This window comes from Pygocentrus nattereri, chromosome 16, assembly GCF_015220715.1.
Source record: "Pygocentrus nattereri isolate fPygNat1 chromosome 16, fPygNat1.pri, whole genome shotgun sequence".
Lineage (NCBI taxonomy): Eukaryota > Metazoa > Chordata > Actinopteri > Characiformes > Serrasalmidae > Pygocentrus > Pygocentrus nattereri.
Genome location: NC_051226.1, coordinates 32,293,962 through 32,315,295, shown reverse-complemented (window position 1 = coordinate 32,315,295; position 21,334 = coordinate 32,293,962). Strand labels below are relative to the sequence as shown.

Below are 21,334 nucleotides of genomic sequence, written 5' to 3'. Positions count from 1 at the left end.
TATATACACACATATATATATATATATATATATACACACACACATACATGCATATATATATATACACACACACATATACATACATACACACATACATGCATATATACACACACATACACACACATACATACATACATACTTAGTGCTATAGTTTACCTAGCTACAAACCATCATTGTAAAATAAATAAATAAATAAAAAATACTACTACATAAAGTTAAGATCCCCTGAAAAGACTATCAAATGAAATCAGCTTAATATAAAACCAGAGAAAAAACAATCACATCAGCAGGTTCTCTGCGCCTCATTAACCACACGGCCACATCTACACATAAACATGCATTCTCTACGTTATAAAATCCTATCCCAGTTTCTCAGAGCAATCTTCTTGAAATGGTATCATTTTGGACAGTATCGTATTTAAAGTGCTGCTCTGTAATGCTACTGAATGCTGTCCACAGCGATGTTGACCGCCCCAAGATGGCGGCGCCGTTGACGTGCCTGACCGCATCTAAGCGGAAGCAACGAAAAAGTAACCGAGAAAGAGAGAAGATCCGAGAGCTCCAAGATCCTGATTTAACGTGGAGATCTGCTGTACTGGCGTGGAGATTAAAGTAAGAGCATGTTTACTTATTCACAGCTACAGAACTGAGCTCTTGTATTCAGAACTGCTGACTAAACTTTAGAGCTGTAGAACTTTAGAGATGGCCGAGTGCCTGAAACCCATCCAGACAAACCCCACAGAGAAGTTCACGAGCAGGTGTGCAGTTACAGTAGAGTTTCAGTGGAAACAGGACTGGTGCTCCCTGCTGAAAAAGACATAGAAACCATTCAAAGTTTCTGCTGGTGTCTAGTCTCTAATGACATTGTGTGGTTTCCTGAAAACATAGAACACCCCCCCCCAACCCAATTTTAAAAAGTTTTCATTTGATGAGATTTTGTCACTACCCTTATAGCTGTGTATATACAACAGAGTTTCCAAAATTTTGATGCTGTGCAACATGTAAATAAAAATAGAATCAGTCCATTTGAAATGAGCTCAGGCCCAGAAAAGATGGCAGTGTTTCTGGACCCTGTTTATTATATGGTTTCCAGCAATTGCTGTTTTTTTTTCGGCCTTGCACCTTGCATACAGAGATTTCTCCAGATTCTCTGAATCTTTTAATGATGTTATGTACCGTAGATGATGAAAAGCAAAAGGTCTTTGCTATTTTATGTTGGGAAACGTTATTCTTGAATTGTTGCACTATTTAATCATGCAGTCTTTCACAGAGTGGTGAACCCCTCCCCATCTTTATTTCTGAAAGACTCAGACTCTCTGGGATGCTCTTTTATACACATCATGTTATCGATGTTGCCAATCACTTTTTTTTTTTTTTTTTTACATTACACAGCATTAGCATTAGCTAATTAGCATTACACAACTTGTTGCACCCATCCCAACTTTTTTGGAATGTGCTGCTGGCATGTATTTTTCAAAATACAATAAAATTTCTCAGTTTCAACATTTGATATGTTGTCTTTGTATTATGTTCAATGAAATACAGGATTTAAATGATTTGCACATCAATGCATTTTGTATTTATTTACATTTTGCACAGCATCCCAACTTTTTGGAACTGGGTTTATAATTATAAGGGGTAATATAAGCTCTATAGTGTTCAGCACTATATGCAGACAACAGAAGAGTATTAAGCCGATGATTGAGGTCTTCTCTAATACTGGATAGTAGATCATTAGCTGAATCTTAGAATATGCCATTGAGATAACTGTTTTGTCAAATTCTGATCTCTGATCTAAATAAATTGTATTTAAATTGGTTTTACATATGTGCTGTGGTACAATCATAATCATAATTGGGGCAGTCTTGGGCTGAAGGTTAGGGAACCAGCCTCATGACCGGAAGGTCGCTGGTTCGATACCCAGAGCTGACAGCACATGACTGAGGTGTCCCCCAATTGCTTCCCGGCGGATTGGGCTGCCCACCGCTCCAGGCAAGCGTGCTCACTGCCCCCTAATGTTTGTGTGTGTTCACTAGTGTGTATGTGGTGTTTCACTTCACAGATGGGTTAAATGCAGAGGTGAAATTTCCCCATTGTGGGACTAATAAGGGTCATCTAATCTTATTATAATGTATAATTATCCTAATTGTAACTATTTATGGATGAACTCTTCACATAGGGCAACCCAGCAGTGGTTGTGAGGCGTAAAACTATGGAGCGACGGAACTCCAGCAGTGAAGGAGGAACCTCTGGTCTAAAGTGAGTGACTTACAAAGACAGTAAATACAGTTTAATAGATTCTTCAAGGGTGTGTTAAACAGTCACTGATCATACTGTATTTCTTTTGGACTCAAGTCACATGACATGGAGTGGAGTCAGACTTGAGTAATCTTTTAAAAGGCAGAGGTGTTGGGTTGAGTTCACAGTGGTTTTGCAGACAACATCCCATGTCTTTACATCACACGTACAGGCTCAAAATTAAGTTGTTTAGACCTTGAATGTAAAATCAATATTTTACTGATAAAGATATGTTGACAAACTAAAAAGGGCAGTCAAGGGCTGGAGGCTAGGGACCTGGTCCCCAGAGCCAACAGTACATGACTGAGGTGCCATTGACCAAGACACCTAACCCTCAAATGCTCCCCGGATGCTGTGGATGGAGCTGCCTACCGCTCTGCCCCCTAGTGTGTGTGTGTGTGTGTGTGTGTGTGTGCGCGCTCACTAGTGTGTATGTGGCGTTTCACTGCGTGGATGGGTTAAATGAGGAGGTGAAATTTCCCTGTTGGGGGACTAATAAGGGTCACTTATTCCTAATCAAAAGTAGATAAATCATCACACTGTCAGAAGATGCATCTTTCCCCAAGTTTAGACTGAGTTCTCTTCGAATTCTCTCTAACATTCTCATACACATTACAAAACATGCAAAATGTTGTGGGCCTTTCCACCAGAATTTTCCCCAAAACTCACAAAAAGTACAGCTTTTAGTGTTTAACCTGATTCTCCAACATATACTTTGGTTTGTTCATCTGAATTTACATGACCAAATCGTAAGGCAAATTATTCAGTAACTGCATGAAAACTTTTATTTATTTATTTATTTATTTTTAAAGCTCCCCTCAAATGAACAGAAAACGTTGTATGATCACACATATTGCTGTATTGTTACGTGGGAACAGAGTGCAGATGAGTGAAGACCTTGAAAAAGGTCAGCTTTAATCTTAACCAGAGGGAAAGCCAGAATCGTAGTCAAAGCACAGATCAAGCAATAGAGGCGACAGTACCAAAATGACAAGGCGAAAACTCGAGGAACGTAAAGGCAAGGCAATGGTCAAAAAACATAAGAAGGCATCATAAAAGCCACTCAGTAGATCACAGGGATACAATACTCCGCCACCCGGGCTTATATACTATCTAAAAGAGGTCATATGACGTAGTCCACAGGTGTTCCGCATCAGTACTCTGGGGATGTGAACACTAATAGGAGCGTTGAACTGAGTCCTTAGTCACATGCGTCCCCTGTGACTCCTGGGAAATGGAGTCTGTGTCGGATTCCGGTTGTGACTGAGCCGTCACGTGATCTCCCAGAGGCTACTGGGAAATGTCCATGGAATGCGTGACATGTATGCTATTGTTTATTGTTTATTGTTACTTTGGGGAGTTAACTGGGACGTTCAGTGCACTATTTCGTTCCACCTCATGTACCACATGTGATGGGAATGACAATAAAGCTTATCTTATCTTATCTTATCTTATCTTACAATTTACTTCTGAAAGCCAAAAATTTAGACGCTCTTTGTATTATTTTATAAAAATTATTTTTACAGAGCAGATCACTGAAGAGACGCCATCTGTTTATAGTTTATAGCCCAGATCTTTGGAAAAACGGGTCGACTTTCAGTAGAAAATAAAACTGTGAGTTCACTGTCTTCTATTATAAGCATTTAAAATGACATCACTGGAAGGAAGAGTTACAGCCTCATACGACGCCCACTTTTTGAATGCAGCTGATGAAATATGAAGGTTATGAAGAATATGATGAAGTGCGTTTTGAAAGTGCCGGTGGTCTCGAGGAGTTGAAAAGGTAAAAATGTTATCCCTGCACTTCTAGAAGGAACCACTTTACCCCCCTTCGTTGTGTCATTGCTATAGGACTTCATGATTTTGTTCAGAGTGGACATCTGAACACATAAAATGAATGCTAACTAGTTTCACTGGGCTAAATAATTGTTACATCTGTGAAGAGAAGTTATATGTTTACACTCAAACACAAGTACAGGGCTACAATAACAATCTATTTTGTGGTATGGACATAAAAGTGAAAGCTCTTTCTGAAAGAGTTAACTCTTGTAGGTTTCTGTCCCATTGATGTTCCCCTTATTCAATATTGGATTTTGGGGGGGGGGGGTGATCTTATTGTAAATCTAATAAATTCCTGATAAAGTCATATTGTATTCCATCTCATCAGCCTAAAAATTGATCAAACTCCTAATAATGTGACATGGTTACAGTATCTGTAAAAATGTATTTATAAATTATTATTCATTTCACTTGCAACATTATATTTCATTACTGAGCAAGTTGGGCTTTGATCTTGGACACTTTGGACCAAGTTAAGTGCAAACTTTTTTATTAAACTATTGTTACACTATTGGTAAATTACTACAAAATTGGACTCAAAAATTGGTCTTCTGTGTTTTTGAAAATAAATGCAAATGAAGGAGGCCATGCTAACTAGTCACTGCTGACTCAGGTGTGTTTTAGATCATTGGGAGCAGGAGCGGTATCTGTAGCAACAGCAAACCATAGTGTGATATCTGTGGTGCGAGAAATCAAATATAATTGCACTCCTTTTGACAGAGGGACCTGAAAAACCTTCATTAAACACACGCCAAACTGATGAATATTAAAAGCTAAATCAAAGACGTGGTCAGTAAATGCAACTGTATTGATAACAGATTTTTAAATAAAATGATTATATATTCCAGAGCAACGTTCATGATGACATAGCACCAGCTCTTTAACTTTGCCCTCATTACAGTAGGTTGAGAAGGTCATCTGATGGGTAGCAACAGATGATCAAAGCTGAATGAGAACCAGCTTTTAATCTTGGCTCCCCTGAATGCTTAAATGATGTTGCTCCTCACTAAATGTTTCACTAAATGTGACTGGGTATATGTTTTTATAGTTGAGCAAAACTCAAGTCATGTCTTAATATGTCAGATTGAACTAAAATGAATGTTTTGTATTTAATTGATATGTGATGGTGTTTAAAAAATACTTCTGAGCATGGCAAAAGTTTGATGTTAACTCTGTTAGCTTTTATTTATGAACATATATGACTGAATTTTAGTGGCATACATGTTCAGCTATTCCTGAAGAAAATGAATGTTTTGGAACCAAATTGCTCTCATAGAGTGATACACAAAGTGCTGTCAGAAAAAACCTTGTATCTCCATGTTTTTCAGTTTTTGACATAATTTGAAAATGCCTGTTGCCCTTTACATTGTCTGTAAATTTAATGATCAGTGGACCAAAAGAAACGACCCAAAATAACTTGGAAAGACGTCTGGTTCCATTGACTTACATTAAAAGTATTTATGTTTTTGTCTTCTCCTGTAAACTTACTATTTTAGAGACACATGGTTTTCTTCGGCCAACAGATATAATACAGAGTCCCGTAGAGGACAGTTTATAAACTGTACTGATGGATTTGTAAACTGTACTGTACAGAAATGACGCTCATGCATGTGATTTCAACATCAATTGTTCACTGGGGTATAAATAGCCAGCAATTATTGCGTAGTCAACGTTTAATGTTATTCCTTTTAACATGCATTGTGCTCTCTGGGCTGAGTCTGTCAGTTGTCGCTGGCTGGGTGGTGGGATAATACAGGCAAAAACGAGATTATTTTTGCCTCATTTTAAACAAGCGCAGTCACGTAATACATTTCTACAAAACACTCCAATTAAGCCGTGTGGTTAAACTGTAATTTAATAAAGTGTCAAAGACATTGAAAAAGGTGTATCTGAAAAGTACGGCACGATTACATATTACGTTCTGGAACTGTCTGCTTTATTTCACATTAACTTTACTTGCTTATATTTATCGTTTCATCCCAAAAGGTCCAGTTGCCTGTCCACTTTCAAAAATGTCAAAAAATCAGTTTTCTCAAACTAGTCAGGAACATGGCCTGTACGGGGAGGTAGCATGTACTTTACACAGTTATCTAACTATTCTGTGGGCACAGTTTCCTAAAATTGAGAAATTGAAGAAAAATCAGAGGTCACGGAAATTTAATTCGAGAATACAGTTCACAAATCTGTCGCTACAGTTTTGATAACCGAGAGTACAGTTTGTAAACCGAGAGTACGGGACAGATTTTCCTCTTCACCTACCGGGCTCCGTATGTTAAACATTGTTATGGATGTTGAGCATAAAGTGTAGGACCGTTGTAAATCTAGGAACTGTAATTGTGTGCTTTTGTGTGTGTGTGTGTGTGTGTGTGTGTGTATACATCCTGTCTCTAGACTGCAGAATTCCAGAGCAGATCCTCCAGAGCCCAGCTGTGTGTCTATGAAAAGCAAAAATTCAATGTTTGAACCTCCAGCCTTCAGTACAAGTACAACTGATAACCTAAGGTGAGATACAAATACGGCCTCCATACAACTGAATAACAACACATCTATACAATATACAGTTAATATACTGGAGGATCATTTTTATGGTAGGAACACAATCATGTAATACTATAGAGAGGGTTTCTAATGTTCTTCCTTTGACATTTCTTTAGTCCCTAAAATTTGAGGTGCTTATCAATAAAGGATTGAACGATATGTTTTTTAAGGCTCAGTACTACTTACAACCCCTTTTCCAAGTTGGGATGCTGTGCAAAATGTAAAGAAACATATAATAAAAATCATTTGCACATCATTGCATTCTGTTTTTATTTACATTTTGCAAAGCGACTGTATTAGACTGTACTGGATTAGACAGTACGCAATTTATTTACATATTTTATTTCAAACTACCCATGCCTCATTCAAATTATCATTGAAGAAACTGATATTTGAGTTCAGACATCTGTATTACACGCTCAGAAAAAGAGGTACGATGCTATCACTGGGGCAGTACCCTTCTTGTCACTGCAGTGGTACCCTCAGGGGTACATCTCAGTACCTTTAGTCATGGAACAAAATTGTACCACAATCCACTGAAATGATATTTTCTAAGCTGTACAGACTCCACACACCCCAAATCGTCTCCAGGCTTTTTATTAAATGGCTCTGTTTTAAAGAATTAGTTCATAAAAACATACAAATATTTACTTTTCCGCTGGGAAGTACTTATTTAAGGTACACAGTTGGACCTTAAAATCACTGTTGTACCTTTTAAGGGAACGTTTACACTGTTTGTACCGTGATGAATGAATCATGTACCTGCATAGTACCTTCGTTTCTATCGGTGTAGTGTAATGGAATAGTGGATATATTGGTCAAAGAATGTTGGAGATGGAGCTGCCGGGTAGAAGGAGAAGAGGTAGACCTCAGAGAAGGTTTATGGATGTAGTGAAGGTGGACATGGAGATGGTTGGTGTGAAAGTAGAGGAGGCAATGGATAGGGCAAGATGGAGGCAGATGATCCCTAAAGGGAGCAGCTGAAAGAAGAAGAAGAAGTTTTATTTCTCAAAGATATTCATTGCAGCTTTGCATATCGGATGAGCAACAGAAGATTTGCTTCCTAAAAGTTCCTGAAGCTTGAGTAGACTGATAAATCACCGTGACGAACCAATTATTTATCTCCATGTTGTCTTTTGTGGACTGATCATTTCTAGACATTTTCACAAGTTTTTTAAGTTCGTAAGTTTTAGGATTATTGTTGTACTGGACACGTACTTGGGAGGGATTGTGGGGACTGAAGCAAGCAATGAGTGTGAAAGTTGAGGATATTGGCATTCAATTCAAATGAAACATACTAACAGAAGAATTGCACTAAACTGTCAACCAGTAACAGCGAGCGGCTGTCAGAATTAGGTAAAGATTACGAAAGCAAAGCTTTTCTCATGTGCTTTATCAAGATGTTGTAAATGTACTCTGAATGCATGTTTTCATGCATTGTAATAGTATATGTTACTAACCTACATTAGGCGATCTCACTATGCTAGCTTTAACAGAAAGACAATACTGCATCATGTAGGTGTGGCCTGTACAAATACTATAGTGAGCAAAGGTCATAGGTAATGTATTTTTACTATGCCGAAAGTGGGCATGCACATTGCGGTGGTCTCTTTTTGGAACAGGAGGTGCTACTTCAAGATACGATCACCTCTGCCACTAGAGGAACTGCATGTACAGCTACATGTACAGTGGCCAAATGTGTAGTGTTCAGGATTGATCCATTTAAATTGTTAATTGTCCTGTCTGAACTCTCCATTTCTCATTAATCTATTGTTTTTGTGCGCCAACCAAACCTCGTTTATTATTCTAAATGTATGAAGCGTCAGTAACTTTTAACAGTCTGTTTTTTACCTTAGCAGCTGAATCATATAACTGTTTCTAAATATATGCTAACTTAAAACTTTGTGTGTGTCCTGTTTCCAGACTAAAATTGCAGAAATCCAGAGCAGAGTCATCAGAGCCCAGCTGCATGTCTTTACAAAATAACTCGATGATTATCCCTCAAGATTTCAGTACAAAAGGGACTGGTAATGACCCGAGGTGAGACACAAATATGCTTGAATAACAACACAGCATCGACACAATTTAGCGCAAAAGTGATGGAGGGTTCATTTTTCCTCATTTTGGAGGGGAATTATTGCTCTTAATTGTAGGGTTTCTAATAACATTCATACATTGACATTTTCTTAGTCAGGTCCTCTTAAATATGAGGTACTCAGCAATAAAGGCTCAAAGTACACTCACCGGCCACTTTATTAGGTGCTAGTAAAAGGTTGGCCTTCAGAACTGCCTTAATTCTTCGTGGCAGACTTTCAACAAGGTGTTGGAAACGTTCCTCAGAGATTTTGGTTGGTTGTTTGAGTCCCTGTTGCCTTTCTATCATCTGGAACCAGTCTGCCCGTTCTCCTCTGACCTCTCACATCAACAAGGCATTTTCGTCCAGACAACTGACTGCTCACTGGATATTTCCTCTTTTTTGGACCGTTCTCTGTAAACCCTAGAGATGGTTGTGCGTGAAAATCCCAGTAGATCAGCAGTTTCTGAAATACTCAGACCAGCCCGTCTGGCACCAACAACCACGCCACATTTAAAGTCCCTTAAATCACCTTTCTTCCCCGTTCTGATGCTCGGTCTGCACTTCAGTAAGTTGTCTTGACCACCTCTACATGCCTAAATGCACTGAGTTGCGGCCATGTGATTGGCTGATTGGCTGATTAGCTATTTGTGTTGACAAGCAATTGACCTAATAAAGTGGCCGGTGAGTGTATATGGTTTTTAAGGAATGATACTGATTATCAGTAAACAGGTATATATGATAACCACTATTCATTTGCCATAAATATGAATGTGAAAAGCAGCACAGTTCCTCTACAAAACATACATGAACGTAATATTCAATGAAATAGTAACACTAAACATTTAAAAATGATACAAAATGTGTGGAGCTTACAGACAGGATAGCCTAATTCAAATACCTAATTAGGTAAATGACTGGGAAGATGATGTGACTGTAAACGTATGTGCATTTGTGAGGACCTGTGTGGAAAAACACTTTTTAATTCCCAGCAGCTTCAAACAGCACGACAGCATTGTCTTAAAGAAGCACAAGCACTACGTTGGTGTGTAAATTATGTAAATAATCCTCATGTGCTCCCCATTACATCTGGATTTGCTTCTCTGCCTATTTAATGGTACAGAAAGCAGTGACGTTTCCTTTTATATGATACTTTTTGATGATGAACAGGAGGCTGCAACAGTGGTTCTGGGCCTTTAATATATTAAAATACTTACTATTCTTTGTGTTAGACCAAGAAATAATTCATAAACTTTCTGAATGTTATGCTCACACTTACACTTTCTCTGTCTTAGTTGGAGGATGGATGCCCAGCTCCAGGATCAGTCCAGGTGTGGATTGGGTCACCACCTTCTGACTGATCCAGTCTCTATCACCTGTGGTCATAGTTTTTGCAAGCAGTGCATCAGCTGCTTCTGGGAACCTTTAGCTGCATCAGAAGACTTTGTCTGTCCTCGGTGCAGAAAAAGATTTAGAACACATCCAGTTCTCCATCCATATAATGTGTCCATGGAGCAAGATTCTTACCAACCAGCAGATGACAACCTGCATGAAGTCTTAGAGAAGCACAAAACCAGCATTAAGAAAAAGTATGAGACCTTATTTGAGGGAATCCAAATCCCAGAGAACAAAACACTCCTGAACAGGGTTTACACACAGCTGTATATCATAGAGGGAGAAAGTAAAGGGGTGAATGAAGAGCATGAGGTTTTACAGAAGAGCCTATCAAGAAAAAACCTACAAAAAAATCCAATCAACTGCTCAGATATCTTTAAACTGCTACAAGGTCCTAAAGGAGAAAAAGAAGAGGGGTACATTGGAGCTGGGATGGCTGAAGGTCTTAGTTACATAGAAAAAAAAGAAGACAAAAAGCTGAGAACTGTGCTGACCAAAGGCATTGCTGGCATTGGAAAAACTGTATCTGCGCAGAAGTTCATTCTGGACTGGACTGAAGGAAAAGCCAATCAGGATGTACATTTTATGTTTGTGCTTCCATTCCGGGAGCTGAATTTGATTAAAGATGATCAATACAGTTTTCATGGACTTCTGTGTGATTTCTATCCTGAGCTTAAAGATCTGGACCCAAAGATTTATGATCAGTACAAAGTTGTGTTTATATTTGATGGTCTGGACGAAAGCAGAATTCCGCTGAGCTTTTCACAGGGTGAGAAAGTATCTGACACCACTGTAACATCACCAGTGGGTGTGTTGCTGACTAACCTCATCAAAGGAGAGCTGCTTCCCTCTGCTCTAATCTGGATAACCTCCCGACCAGCTGCAGCTAGTCAGATTCCTTCTCAATGCATCAACCGTGTGACAGAAATTCAGGGATTCAGTGATCCACAGAAGGAGGAGTACTTCAGGAAGAGAATCAGTGACCAAGACCAAGCCAAGAGAATCATCTCACACATTAAAACAGCGAGGAGCCTCCACATAATGTGCCACATTCCAGTCTTCTGCTGGATCTCAGCCACTGTTCTTCAGCAAGTCATGAAACATAATAGAGAAATTCCTAAAACTCTGACTGAAATGTACTCACACTTCCTGCTCACTCAGGCAAACATGAAGAATGAGAAGTATGAGGAAAAAGACGAAAGAGACCCAAAGAACCTGCTGGAATCTAACAGAACCATTCTTCTGAAACTGGCTGAACTGGCTTTCAAACAGCTGATGAAGGGCAATGTGATGTTCTATGAAGAGGACCTGAGAGAGAGCAACATCGATGTCACTGAGGCCTCAGTGTATTCTGGGATTTTCACTGAGATCTTTAGGGAGGAATGTGTGCTTTACCAGAGGAAAGTCTACTGCTTTGTTCATCTGACCTTTCAGGAATTCTTGGCTGCTGTCTATGTTTTTCACTGCTATGAGAGCAGGAACATTAGAGCACTGGCGTTTCTCATACCAGAATATAGAGAAGATCCTAAGGAAGTTTCACTTACGTTTGTCAAACCATGGTCCAGGAAATGGTCTGAGAATGTTACACTGGATGAACTATTAAAGGGAGTGGTGGATAAAGCTGTTGAGAGTCAGAATGGACACCTGGATCTTTTCCTCCGTTTCCTGTTGGGCCTCTCACTGGAGTCAAATCAGAGACTCCTTCGGGGCCTACTGATATCCCCACAGAGCAGTTCAGAGAAAACTATAGAGTACATCAAGGAATTGATCAAAGGATATGAACAATATCCATTCTTGACTGATGGATCTCTTTCTACTGAGAGGTCCATCAATCTTTTTCTCTGTTTGTCCGAAATGAACGACCAGTCTCTCTCCAGAGAACTTCAGCACTATCTAAAATCAAATAAACACTCAGAAGAGAAGTTCTCTCCTGGACATTGTTCAGCACTAGCCTATATGCTTCTTTTGTCGGAGGAGGTGCTGGATGAGCTGGACCTGAAGAAATACAACACATCAGAGGAGGGTTATAGGAGACTGATTCCAGCTGTGACTGTCTGCCGAAAAGCTCTGTGAGTGTTCTACATTGTATCTGCATTAATAGAACATCCATCATGATTCAATAGATCCATTGACTTCATATCAGTTAGATCACAAATATGTTTTAAGTTGTTTAGTAAGAGCAGCAAGTACACTCACTGGTCACTTTGGCAACACCACTGTGCCTCATACCAGCACCACACACCGTTCCAAGTAGCTTTTAGAAAATCTCGGTGCAATCTCCATTCAGTATCACCCAAAAAAACAAAGCAAGAGGAAGAAACGTTAAGAGGAACCTAGACTCAAAAGAGAACCTATTCTCCTCTGTTTGACATAGGATAGCAAAACAATAGCACAACAATAATATGAATAGAAAACAAAATTGTAATTAACACAATTGCATATAGAGAACAAGCAAAATGAAATTTGACAGAAGTATTTAGATTAACCAATTACCCACAACTGGTGACCACTGTTGGAGACCTATCAGAGTAATACTGTAGAATAGATCTATGAAAATGGATCAGTTACCAGAAAACACCAGCGACTACAGTTAGGAGTGTATCACAATGAAAGTCAGAGTTAATTCCATGAACATTAGTGACTGCTGTGGGAAACCTATCATGATGATATGTCAGTATGAATATGAGAAGAGCGCAGTGCATTCTGAGGTAGGTGAAACAATGTGCATAATTAAATAGTTTGAGTCTGTAGCTTATAAATATTCAAATTAAAATCAAATATTAAAATGTTTCATGCAAATCTAACATAATTCATATGGTATTTGATTTTATATGATCTATTTTAACTGTATTTTTTATTCTTTTGCAGATTAGATGGCTGTTGTCTAACTAAGAACTCATATGAAACTCTCTGCTCAGCTCTTCAGTCAGCAAATTCCAGCCTGAAAGAGCTAGACCTCAGTAACAATGATCTGCAGGATTCAGGAGTGGAGCTACTCTCTGAAAAAGAAAGGACAGTGGGCAGGTTTGCAGTTTTAAATGCGATCGCCTAGATGAAGCGTTATGAACATCTAATGTGCTTATTTTTACATTCAAATACAATGTGGAGAATAAACTTACTCATGTACCATCTGTTGTGTTTACCCTATCTTTACAGACTAGCTCTCTGTAATCTCACTACTAACTCCTGTGAGAAACTAGGATCAACTCTACAATCAGCAAACGGCCCCCTGGAAGAATTAGATTTAGGAGTGGAACTGCTCTCTGCTGGACTGAGGAGTTCACACTGTAAACTGGAGATACTTAGGTGAGCTCTCTGTAAATTCACTGTAGAAGACATAAACCATAATAACAGCATTATACTGCTATTATATATTATGAAATACATATAATATATATGTGTGTGTATATATAATATGGAAATACAGTAAAAGACGTAAGATGCTGTCCAAACATCATACTATTCCACTGTGTATACAAGCTCTAATATATATTTCCAGAAATGCTCCTTTAAGTCTATTGTAATTCGGAATTTGATATTATGACATAACTTATCCTGATAACTTATCCAGTGGTGGCAGTTACATATATGTGCTGCTAAACAGCTAGTGTGTAGATAAAGACAGAAAAAGACAATGGCTCAAGAGGACCCCACCCACCTCTGGACAACGCCGGCTAGCAAACAAAAACAGCAAAGAATAAGCTGTTATATATTTAGATCAAGCGCTGTCGCCTCACAGCGAGGAGGGCCTGGGTTCGATTCCCCGGCCGGGTGACCAGGGTCCTCTCTGTGTGGAGTTTGCATGTTCTCCCCGTGTCTGCGTGGGTTTCCTCCGGGTTCTCCGGTTTCCTCCCACAGTCCAAAGACATGCAGTCAGGCCAATTGGATATGCTAAATTGCTCCTAGGTGTGTATGTGTGAGTGACTGTCTGTCTGTCTGCCCTGCGATGGACTGGCGACCTGTCCAGGGTGTATCCTGCCTTCCGCCCGAAGACTGCTGGGATAGGCTCCGGCACCCCCCCGTGACCCTGACGGAGAAGTGGATTAGAAAATGGATGGATGGATGGATGGATGGATATTTAGATCACTATGAACATTTTCGGTACTTATTTGTAAATGATGCATATCCAGCCATACAAATGAATAATAACAGTATTAATAGTGCTACTCTACATTATAAAATAAAGAAGTACAGTAAAGATTAAAGATGCTGTCATACTATGCTTTTTTCTATTTTCAGAAATGCCTTTTTCAGTCTATTGTTGTTCTGAATGTAATATTATATCACAACCTATCCTGATAGTAAATACCTGTGCTGCTAAACAGCTAGCGTGTAGATAAAGAGAAAAGACGGTGGCAAACACAATGATTTTTGTGTTTTTTACACACACACACACACACACACACATATATATATATATATATATATATATATATATCCTCCTGAGACCCAGGGAAAAAAAAGTTTTAATTTATTTATTTTTTTAATATAAATTAAGTGTCGTGGTGATAAAAAATACATTGCAAAGAAAAAAATGTTAAAACTTATTTTTATTAAAATTTTACAACATGTCCACTGTAGTGGACAATGGGATTTCATGGTTCTCAAGTGTTAAACTTTTAAGAGCCGAGTATGTATATGGAAATATCCACTGAAATCATCTAGGAAAATAGAATACCATGTACAAAAACAATAGCAAATGTAATTAACCCAGAATAATGGAACATCTACAACATTTCACCTAAAATTCTTTATAATTTCATTAGATATTTGACTCTAGATGGTATTTCATGAAACAATCTGACTGTTTGGAGACACAGAGGAACATGCTGCATTTTATGCATCTCACAAAGGTTTTTCCAGGTTTTTTTTGCATCCAGGCATTCTGCATCTGGAAGCATTTGGAATGTTGAGCATTTGGGGCAAATGAATTGCACCATATTTCCTTATTCTTGTATCTGGATGGGGCTTCCTTTTCTTAATTTCCAGAAAGAATTCTTGATCACTTGAGTCAGTGTCATCTCGTTGACCTACTTGGGCCTGGGATATCAGTTCTTCAGCCAAGAGAAGTTTGAACTCCAGGTACTGGGAGGTTTTCTTTGCAGGTCGTTGCAAGGTCTGACTGTCTTGTCTGTATTGAATCCAGGAGTTGGTGATGGCCAAATCAGTGAAGTGCCCAGTACATTTTCATTCTTGGATATCCGAGGCTTGCCACGTACACTGAGATTCCTAAAAAGGTCTTAATCTCTTCTGGTGTTGTGTTCAAGCTACAGCCTGAATCCTGTACCATGCGCTGGTTGGTGAAGAAAGACAGATCCCGAATTAACTGATCATCAATGTACTGCTGGAAGTACTGCAGTGGGCTCCAGTCTCTTCGTTATAGGGAATCATCAGCTGATGTAATTCCACATTCCTCCAACATGGGCATGAACCTTAGAAGAAAGACAAAACATGCTTGATAATTTAGCATAATTAACATGCCGTAAAAATGTTAAAGGGATAGTTCACTTGAACACTTTTGTGTTTTCAACACATTCATTCATCCTTCTAATAAATGTCTTAAAATTTTTCATTAGATTCAAATATAAAATATTGGGATATATATCATGACATAACCCTAACCCTGCAGATTATCCTCTCATTTTTGCATTGATTAAAAACCTCAGATCCCTACGTGCTGGTTTTTGCCCATAGAGGATGATGGGACGCTTCATCCAGCTCTGCATCTTGGTCCACCTGATCTGGGTCCTCCTCATCTGTGTCATCTGAGCTTTCACTCTCTCCTGTCTCATGCTCTCTCAATGGACTGTCATGCTCAGAAAGATCTATTTCTGAATCTCCCTCAATGATTCTGTTAAGAATCCTCTCTGCCTCTGTCATTGAGCTGTCTACTAAAAATTGTGAAACAAATATACGCACGAGGTCCTGGCGTCCACTACAGAGTACATTTATAAATTAGCTGTTTTTCCTATGAAAATACTTAAGCTCAGCTCTGAAAACTCACTCAAATATTCCTGAGATGTTTACATCCTTGAAACAATCAACTTAGTAGAGTAAAAAAACTCGTTAATTATGAAAATCATGCTTACCTTTCTTTTTTCCATAAAATGTGCTTGTTGTGATGGCAGCCATTTTGAAAAGACAGCAACAAGAACCTGGCAAAGTCACACCCCTAAAATGTGATGTCATTTTAAAGCCACAGTGGTCCTCTTTAAGGAACAACAGGACTAAGTAGAGTGAAAAGTATAGTATGGAAGATATGAGAAAAAACATAATGTCCACTACAGTGGACAAAATTGAATTGCTGGGTCTCAGGAGGATATATATATATATATATATATATATATATATATATATATAGGATCACTATAAACATTTTATGTACTTATTTGTAAATGTTAATACAAAGTGGGACACTGAGGGTAATGTCACACTTCTTCAGTTCCCCTGATTAAACTGTGCCATGTGCTGTATTTTCTCTGCATTTATAGAGTAGCTCGCTGTAATCTTACCACAGACTCCTGTGAGATACTAGCATCTGCTCTACAATCAACAAACTGTCTTCTGAAGGAGCTGGACCTCAGTAACAATGACCTGCAGAATTCAGGAGTGGAGCTGATCTCTGCCTTACTTAAGAGTTCTCATTGTAAACTGGAGATACTCAGGTAAACCTTCTGTTATTTAAATTTTGAATGGAACGTTAGCTGATAAGCTTTCTGATTTGATTAGCTTTTAGAATTATATTGTATCTCTCACTGTAACCCCACCATAAATATATAAATATACAGAAATACATTTTTGTAGTGTGTCTAAACAATATGCTACATTAATGTAACATCTGTTTGCAGATTAGCTGTCTGTAATTTTGAGGAAAAGGGTTGTGAAAATTTGGCTTCAGCGCTTCATTCAGTAAACTCCTCCTTGAAAGAGCTGGACCTCAGTAACAATGATCTGCGGGATTCAGGAGTGGAGCTGCTCTCAGCTGGGCTGAAGAGGGCACAATGTAAACTGGAGGTTCTCAGGTGAGATTCTTCAGAATTAGATCCTAAATGTTAAGCTCTGATGTTCATTGATATTCTGACATTAAGAGACGATGAGGTAGACATATACAGTTCAGTTAGAGTGTAAAAAGGAAGATTTAAAAACCATGGCTAGTCAAGGCTGTTTCTTTCCATGCAGTATACCCAGTCAATTAGGGCACTTGAGCCACTAGGGGGTCCAATGAGTATATAGGTTTTGTGTATATATATATATATATATATATATATATATATATATATATATATATATATATATATATATATATATATATATATTTTGGTGCAAAATTTGAGGCAGTCCCAGGTGGTTCACACAAGTTAGAGATGTGTCATGGCCATATAAGATTTAAGATTAAACTAAGAGAAACAAAAGGGAGACTGTTGTTATAATAATAATAATAATAATAATAATAATAATAATAATAATAATACCACCAGTGAAAACATACCCCAGTTTGATTTAATGTTTTTGTTTGTTTTCTGCTTAGGGTACAGGGCTATCTAATGAATACTGACTACATAAACCAAGACAGAGTTGGATTATTGGTCTGGCAACATAAAATTGATTGAAGAACAAAAAGGACATAATTGATGACTTTAAAACATTAAAAACATTTTTTAAAAAAACAAGCTGTGCTGGTTCATGTTTATGTATGTTGCTGAAATAATGCTGTTTTTCAATCTGTTAATCAGCCTTGCTACATACAGTGGGTGTAATGTACCCACCAACATTCTCCATTCGTTCACCTAAGCCCTGCTACTTGTTTCCTTTTACCTCTACATTTTTGCAGTCAACTGGTTGGGATAGTGTAGTGGTTAACACACCTGCCTTCTACGCTGTAGAGGTTTTGGTATAAATGGGCTTTCACTAGTGTATTATTTGAACAGAATAAAACGGCTGCATCTGTATGTATGTCCTGTGTAAATGGCCTCTATCTTCTTTTCCTTCCTTTCTGCAGATTGTCTGGTTGTATGGTCACGAATGAAGGCTGTTCTTCTCTGGCTTCAGCTCTGAAATCAAACCCTTCCCACCTGAGAGAACTGGATCTGACCTATAATCACCCAGGAGAGTCTGGAGTGAAGCTGCTCCATGATCTACTGAAGGATCCACACTGTAAACTGGAGATACTACAGTAAGTATCTAGTACACGAACCCTAAATATATTTACATAGTAACCATCTTCCTTAGACACAGATATCGCTACACTAACTCTAATGTATTTAATGTTCAGTTATCTTTTTTTTTTAATCACATACTGAAAAATTACTGCTACACTAACCCTGAATGTATTTACTGTTTTATTTATGTCTTTGTTTGTAGATTAAAGCTACATTAACCATGAAAAGTTGATTTACCATTTAGTAATTCATTTTCTTATCTGATGCAGTTTACTGTTAGATGAGCCCTTAATATATGTGTTGTTCAGCAATGATGTTCTTTATCATATACAAAATATTTACTGCTACCTTAACCCTGAATACTATATACAATCAATGGAGTTTACATTTTTTTCTTTTTTAGAGTGGAATGTGGAGGGAAGATCAGAATGAAACCCGGACGAAAGAAATGTAAGACACACACACACGCACACACACACGCACACACGCACACACACACACACACACACACTGTCTCTCTCTCTCTCTAGTTGTGTCTCCTCTAATCTGTGTGTGTGTGTGTGTGTGTGTGTGTGTGTGTGTGTGTGTGTGTACGTGTACAGATGCCTGTTGCCTCAATCTGGACCCAAACACAGCACACAGACGTCTCTGTCTGTCCGAGGGGAACAGAAAGGTGCAGAGCGTGGAAAAGGATCAGCCATATCTGGATCATCCAGACAGATTTGATCACTATTATCAGGTTCTGAGTGTGGAGAGTCTGACTGGACGCTGTTACTGGGAGGCTGAGTGGACAGGGACGGAGGCTGATATCGCCATGACATACAGAGGCATCAGGAGGAAAGGATGCAATGAAGAGTGTTGGTTTGGATTCAGTGACCAGTCCTGGATTCTCTATTGCTCTGATAACAGTTACTCTGTGTGGCACAATAGTAAGAAAATAAATGTCCTTGCCCCTCCCTCCAGGTCCAACAGAGTAGGAGTGTATCTGGACTGGGCAGCTGGCACACTGTCCTTCTACAGCATCTCACCTAGCACACACACACTGACCCACCTACACACATTCAGCTCCTCATTTACTGAGCCCCTCTACGCTGGCTTTGGAGTCGATTTTAACTCCTCGTTGTATATGTGTGAGGTAGAATAGTCTCTTGACAGGGTTTGAGTTTTGGGCCAATGACTGGTCAGTACGCGTGTATATTTAACAGGCTTAGTGATAGAGTAATATAAGATGTGTGTAAATAATCAAATGGTGTTGTTTACTCTAAAGTAAGGTCAGATAAACAATGTTTTTTTGAGCTCTAATAAAGCTATGATGTATGACACCCATCTGTATGGCTTAGAGTTGGCCTGAGCAGCAGTTACAAAGAAGTTATTGTACTTGAATTCTCATTCACAAAGTCACTGTTTAAAGTAGTAATATTTACATTTCATAATTAACCATAATCTTAAATATATCAGTTCATTTTATGTAGTTCATTCTTAAAACACTATACTTTTCTCTTTGTAAAAAAATAGTTACACACGTGTATATATACACATACATCCCTTTTTAAAGATGCTATGAGACAGCTGTGCTGTAAAATTATGTTAGGAGAGGACTTCATTACCCAGGATCCTGTGGAATCCCATGTGACTTTGACCTCTTGCGAGCACTCCTATCAGCACTCTCAATCTTCTGATTATTAACCATCTTCACCTGTGTATGTGTGGTCATAAGACACAGCGTGGAGTGCATAAGCCCGGGCTTTAGCTAGACACTTTGCGAAGTACAGTTTCCTATCTGATGACCGTGTTTTTTGACCTTTTGCTCCGTTTATCCTGTTTCCGACTTCTGCCCCATCCCTTGGTACCTTCGCTCGTTTGGTTTGATCTGTGTTTTGACCTTTCGGCTTGGACTTGACTACAGTTTATGATTTGCTCCGTTTTGACTATGGTTGGTTTGTGCAACCTTCTTATATCATCCGCAATCTTATATCTGGTACTCTGTTGCTGCGTTACAAATAGTAGGAAGAGTATAAATGAAAGTTGTAGTACTGGTCATCAGTACCTTTTGAAAATATGAGGGAAAACAAAATTTTTTTAAATTAAGGATGTTGATTTCGAAAACATAACTATAGATGTTTACAGAATTGTAGAAAATCATCAATGTATCTACATATCTGTAGTTTAGCAGTTTCTCCAAGCAGGAGATTGGGGCTAGCAGCCCCAAAATGAGTCTATAAAACAAACCTACATAATGGCGTACCATAATACGCTATTCCTTATATATATGGTGTGGCCAAGGGAGCAGGAACTCGGGCAGCGGACTGCTGCACCAACCTGGAGGAACACTCTTGGCCACTCCCAAGGCTCACCCGAGCTACAGGGAAGCTCGCAGTGACACTTGAGAGAGAGCCGACTGCTGTAGAAAGGGTTTTCTGCATGATCCTTCCATCTAAACATGTCTTGCTCTACAGGTCGCTCCTCCAGCGTTGCTTAAAACAGGTAGACCCTAGGCGCTTACTTGGGATCTCGTCATCATAAACCAAAGCCGGATGTTTCTTTGAAGTTTTTTAGGAACAACGAGATACCCGTGTACCCTCAGTGCCAAGGGATTTGCTGTCTCCGTTTTGGTGGCGTCGAGACATGTCTAACTTGGGCTGCTTAGAAACAGCTGGAGTTTCGTCCCAATGGAAGAATCACATGTTTGTATAGCCATTTTCGCTTTCTCGTGGCGTCCTTGATCGGCTGGTCTTTCTGCAACACTGTGGAGCAATGAGGAGGCGGGTGCATGTGCGAAGACAAGCGAGATTTATTATGGGCAAATCCATACTCAGGGTCAAGACAGTCCAGGGTCAGGCAGTCAACACAGAGAGATTGGGATACAGACATGATAAACAACACAGAATAAATAAACAATCCAAGACAAAGACCAAACACTTCAAACAATACTAACACCCCAAACAAAGACCAGCCACAAACCAGGACAAACACTGAGCTTAAATATAACAGGGATAACGAGGGACAGGTGGATATAATCGGGCAGGGTCTG

At 38.9% G+C, this 21,334-nt stretch overlaps 1 protein-coding gene and 1 long non-coding RNA gene across 3 annotated transcripts; one reads left to right on the top strand and one right to left on the bottom strand.

The window, feature by feature from the left end:
- Window positions 1-530: 530 nt before the first annotated feature.
- Window positions 531-19,625, top strand: LOC108412725 (NACHT, LRR and PYD domains-containing protein 12-like). 2 transcript variants are annotated; one of them, XM_037545745.1, is made up of 13 exons: window positions 531-612; window positions 2,180-2,259; window positions 6,529-6,639; window positions 8,599-8,715; window positions 10,045-11,895; window positions 11,968-12,213; window positions 13,013-13,168; window positions 13,301-13,450; window positions 16,636-16,809; window positions 16,993-17,166; window positions 18,144-18,317; window positions 18,707-18,753; window positions 18,906-19,625. In XM_037545745.1, the coding sequence occupies exons 2-13, from the start codon at window positions 2,213-2,215 to the stop codon at window positions 19,445-19,447; spliced, it is 3,789 nt and encodes a 1,262-aa protein (XP_037401642.1). In that variant the 5' UTR covers window positions 531-612; window positions 2,180-2,212; the 3' UTR covers window positions 19,448-19,625. The 2 variants fall into 2 exon arrangements, with proteins under 2 accessions (XP_037401642.1, XP_017540365.1); XM_017684876.2 differs by having other exon boundaries at window positions 10,045-12,213.
- LOC119265374 lies at window positions 14,677-16,315 on the bottom strand. Its single transcript, XR_005131610.1, has 2 exons — window positions 16,234-16,315; window positions 14,677-15,576 (listed from the first exon to the last, which is right to left on the bottom strand). It is a non-coding gene; the product is annotated as an uncharacterized LOC119265374 (long non-coding RNA).
- Window positions 19,626-21,334: the final 1,709 nt, after the last annotated feature.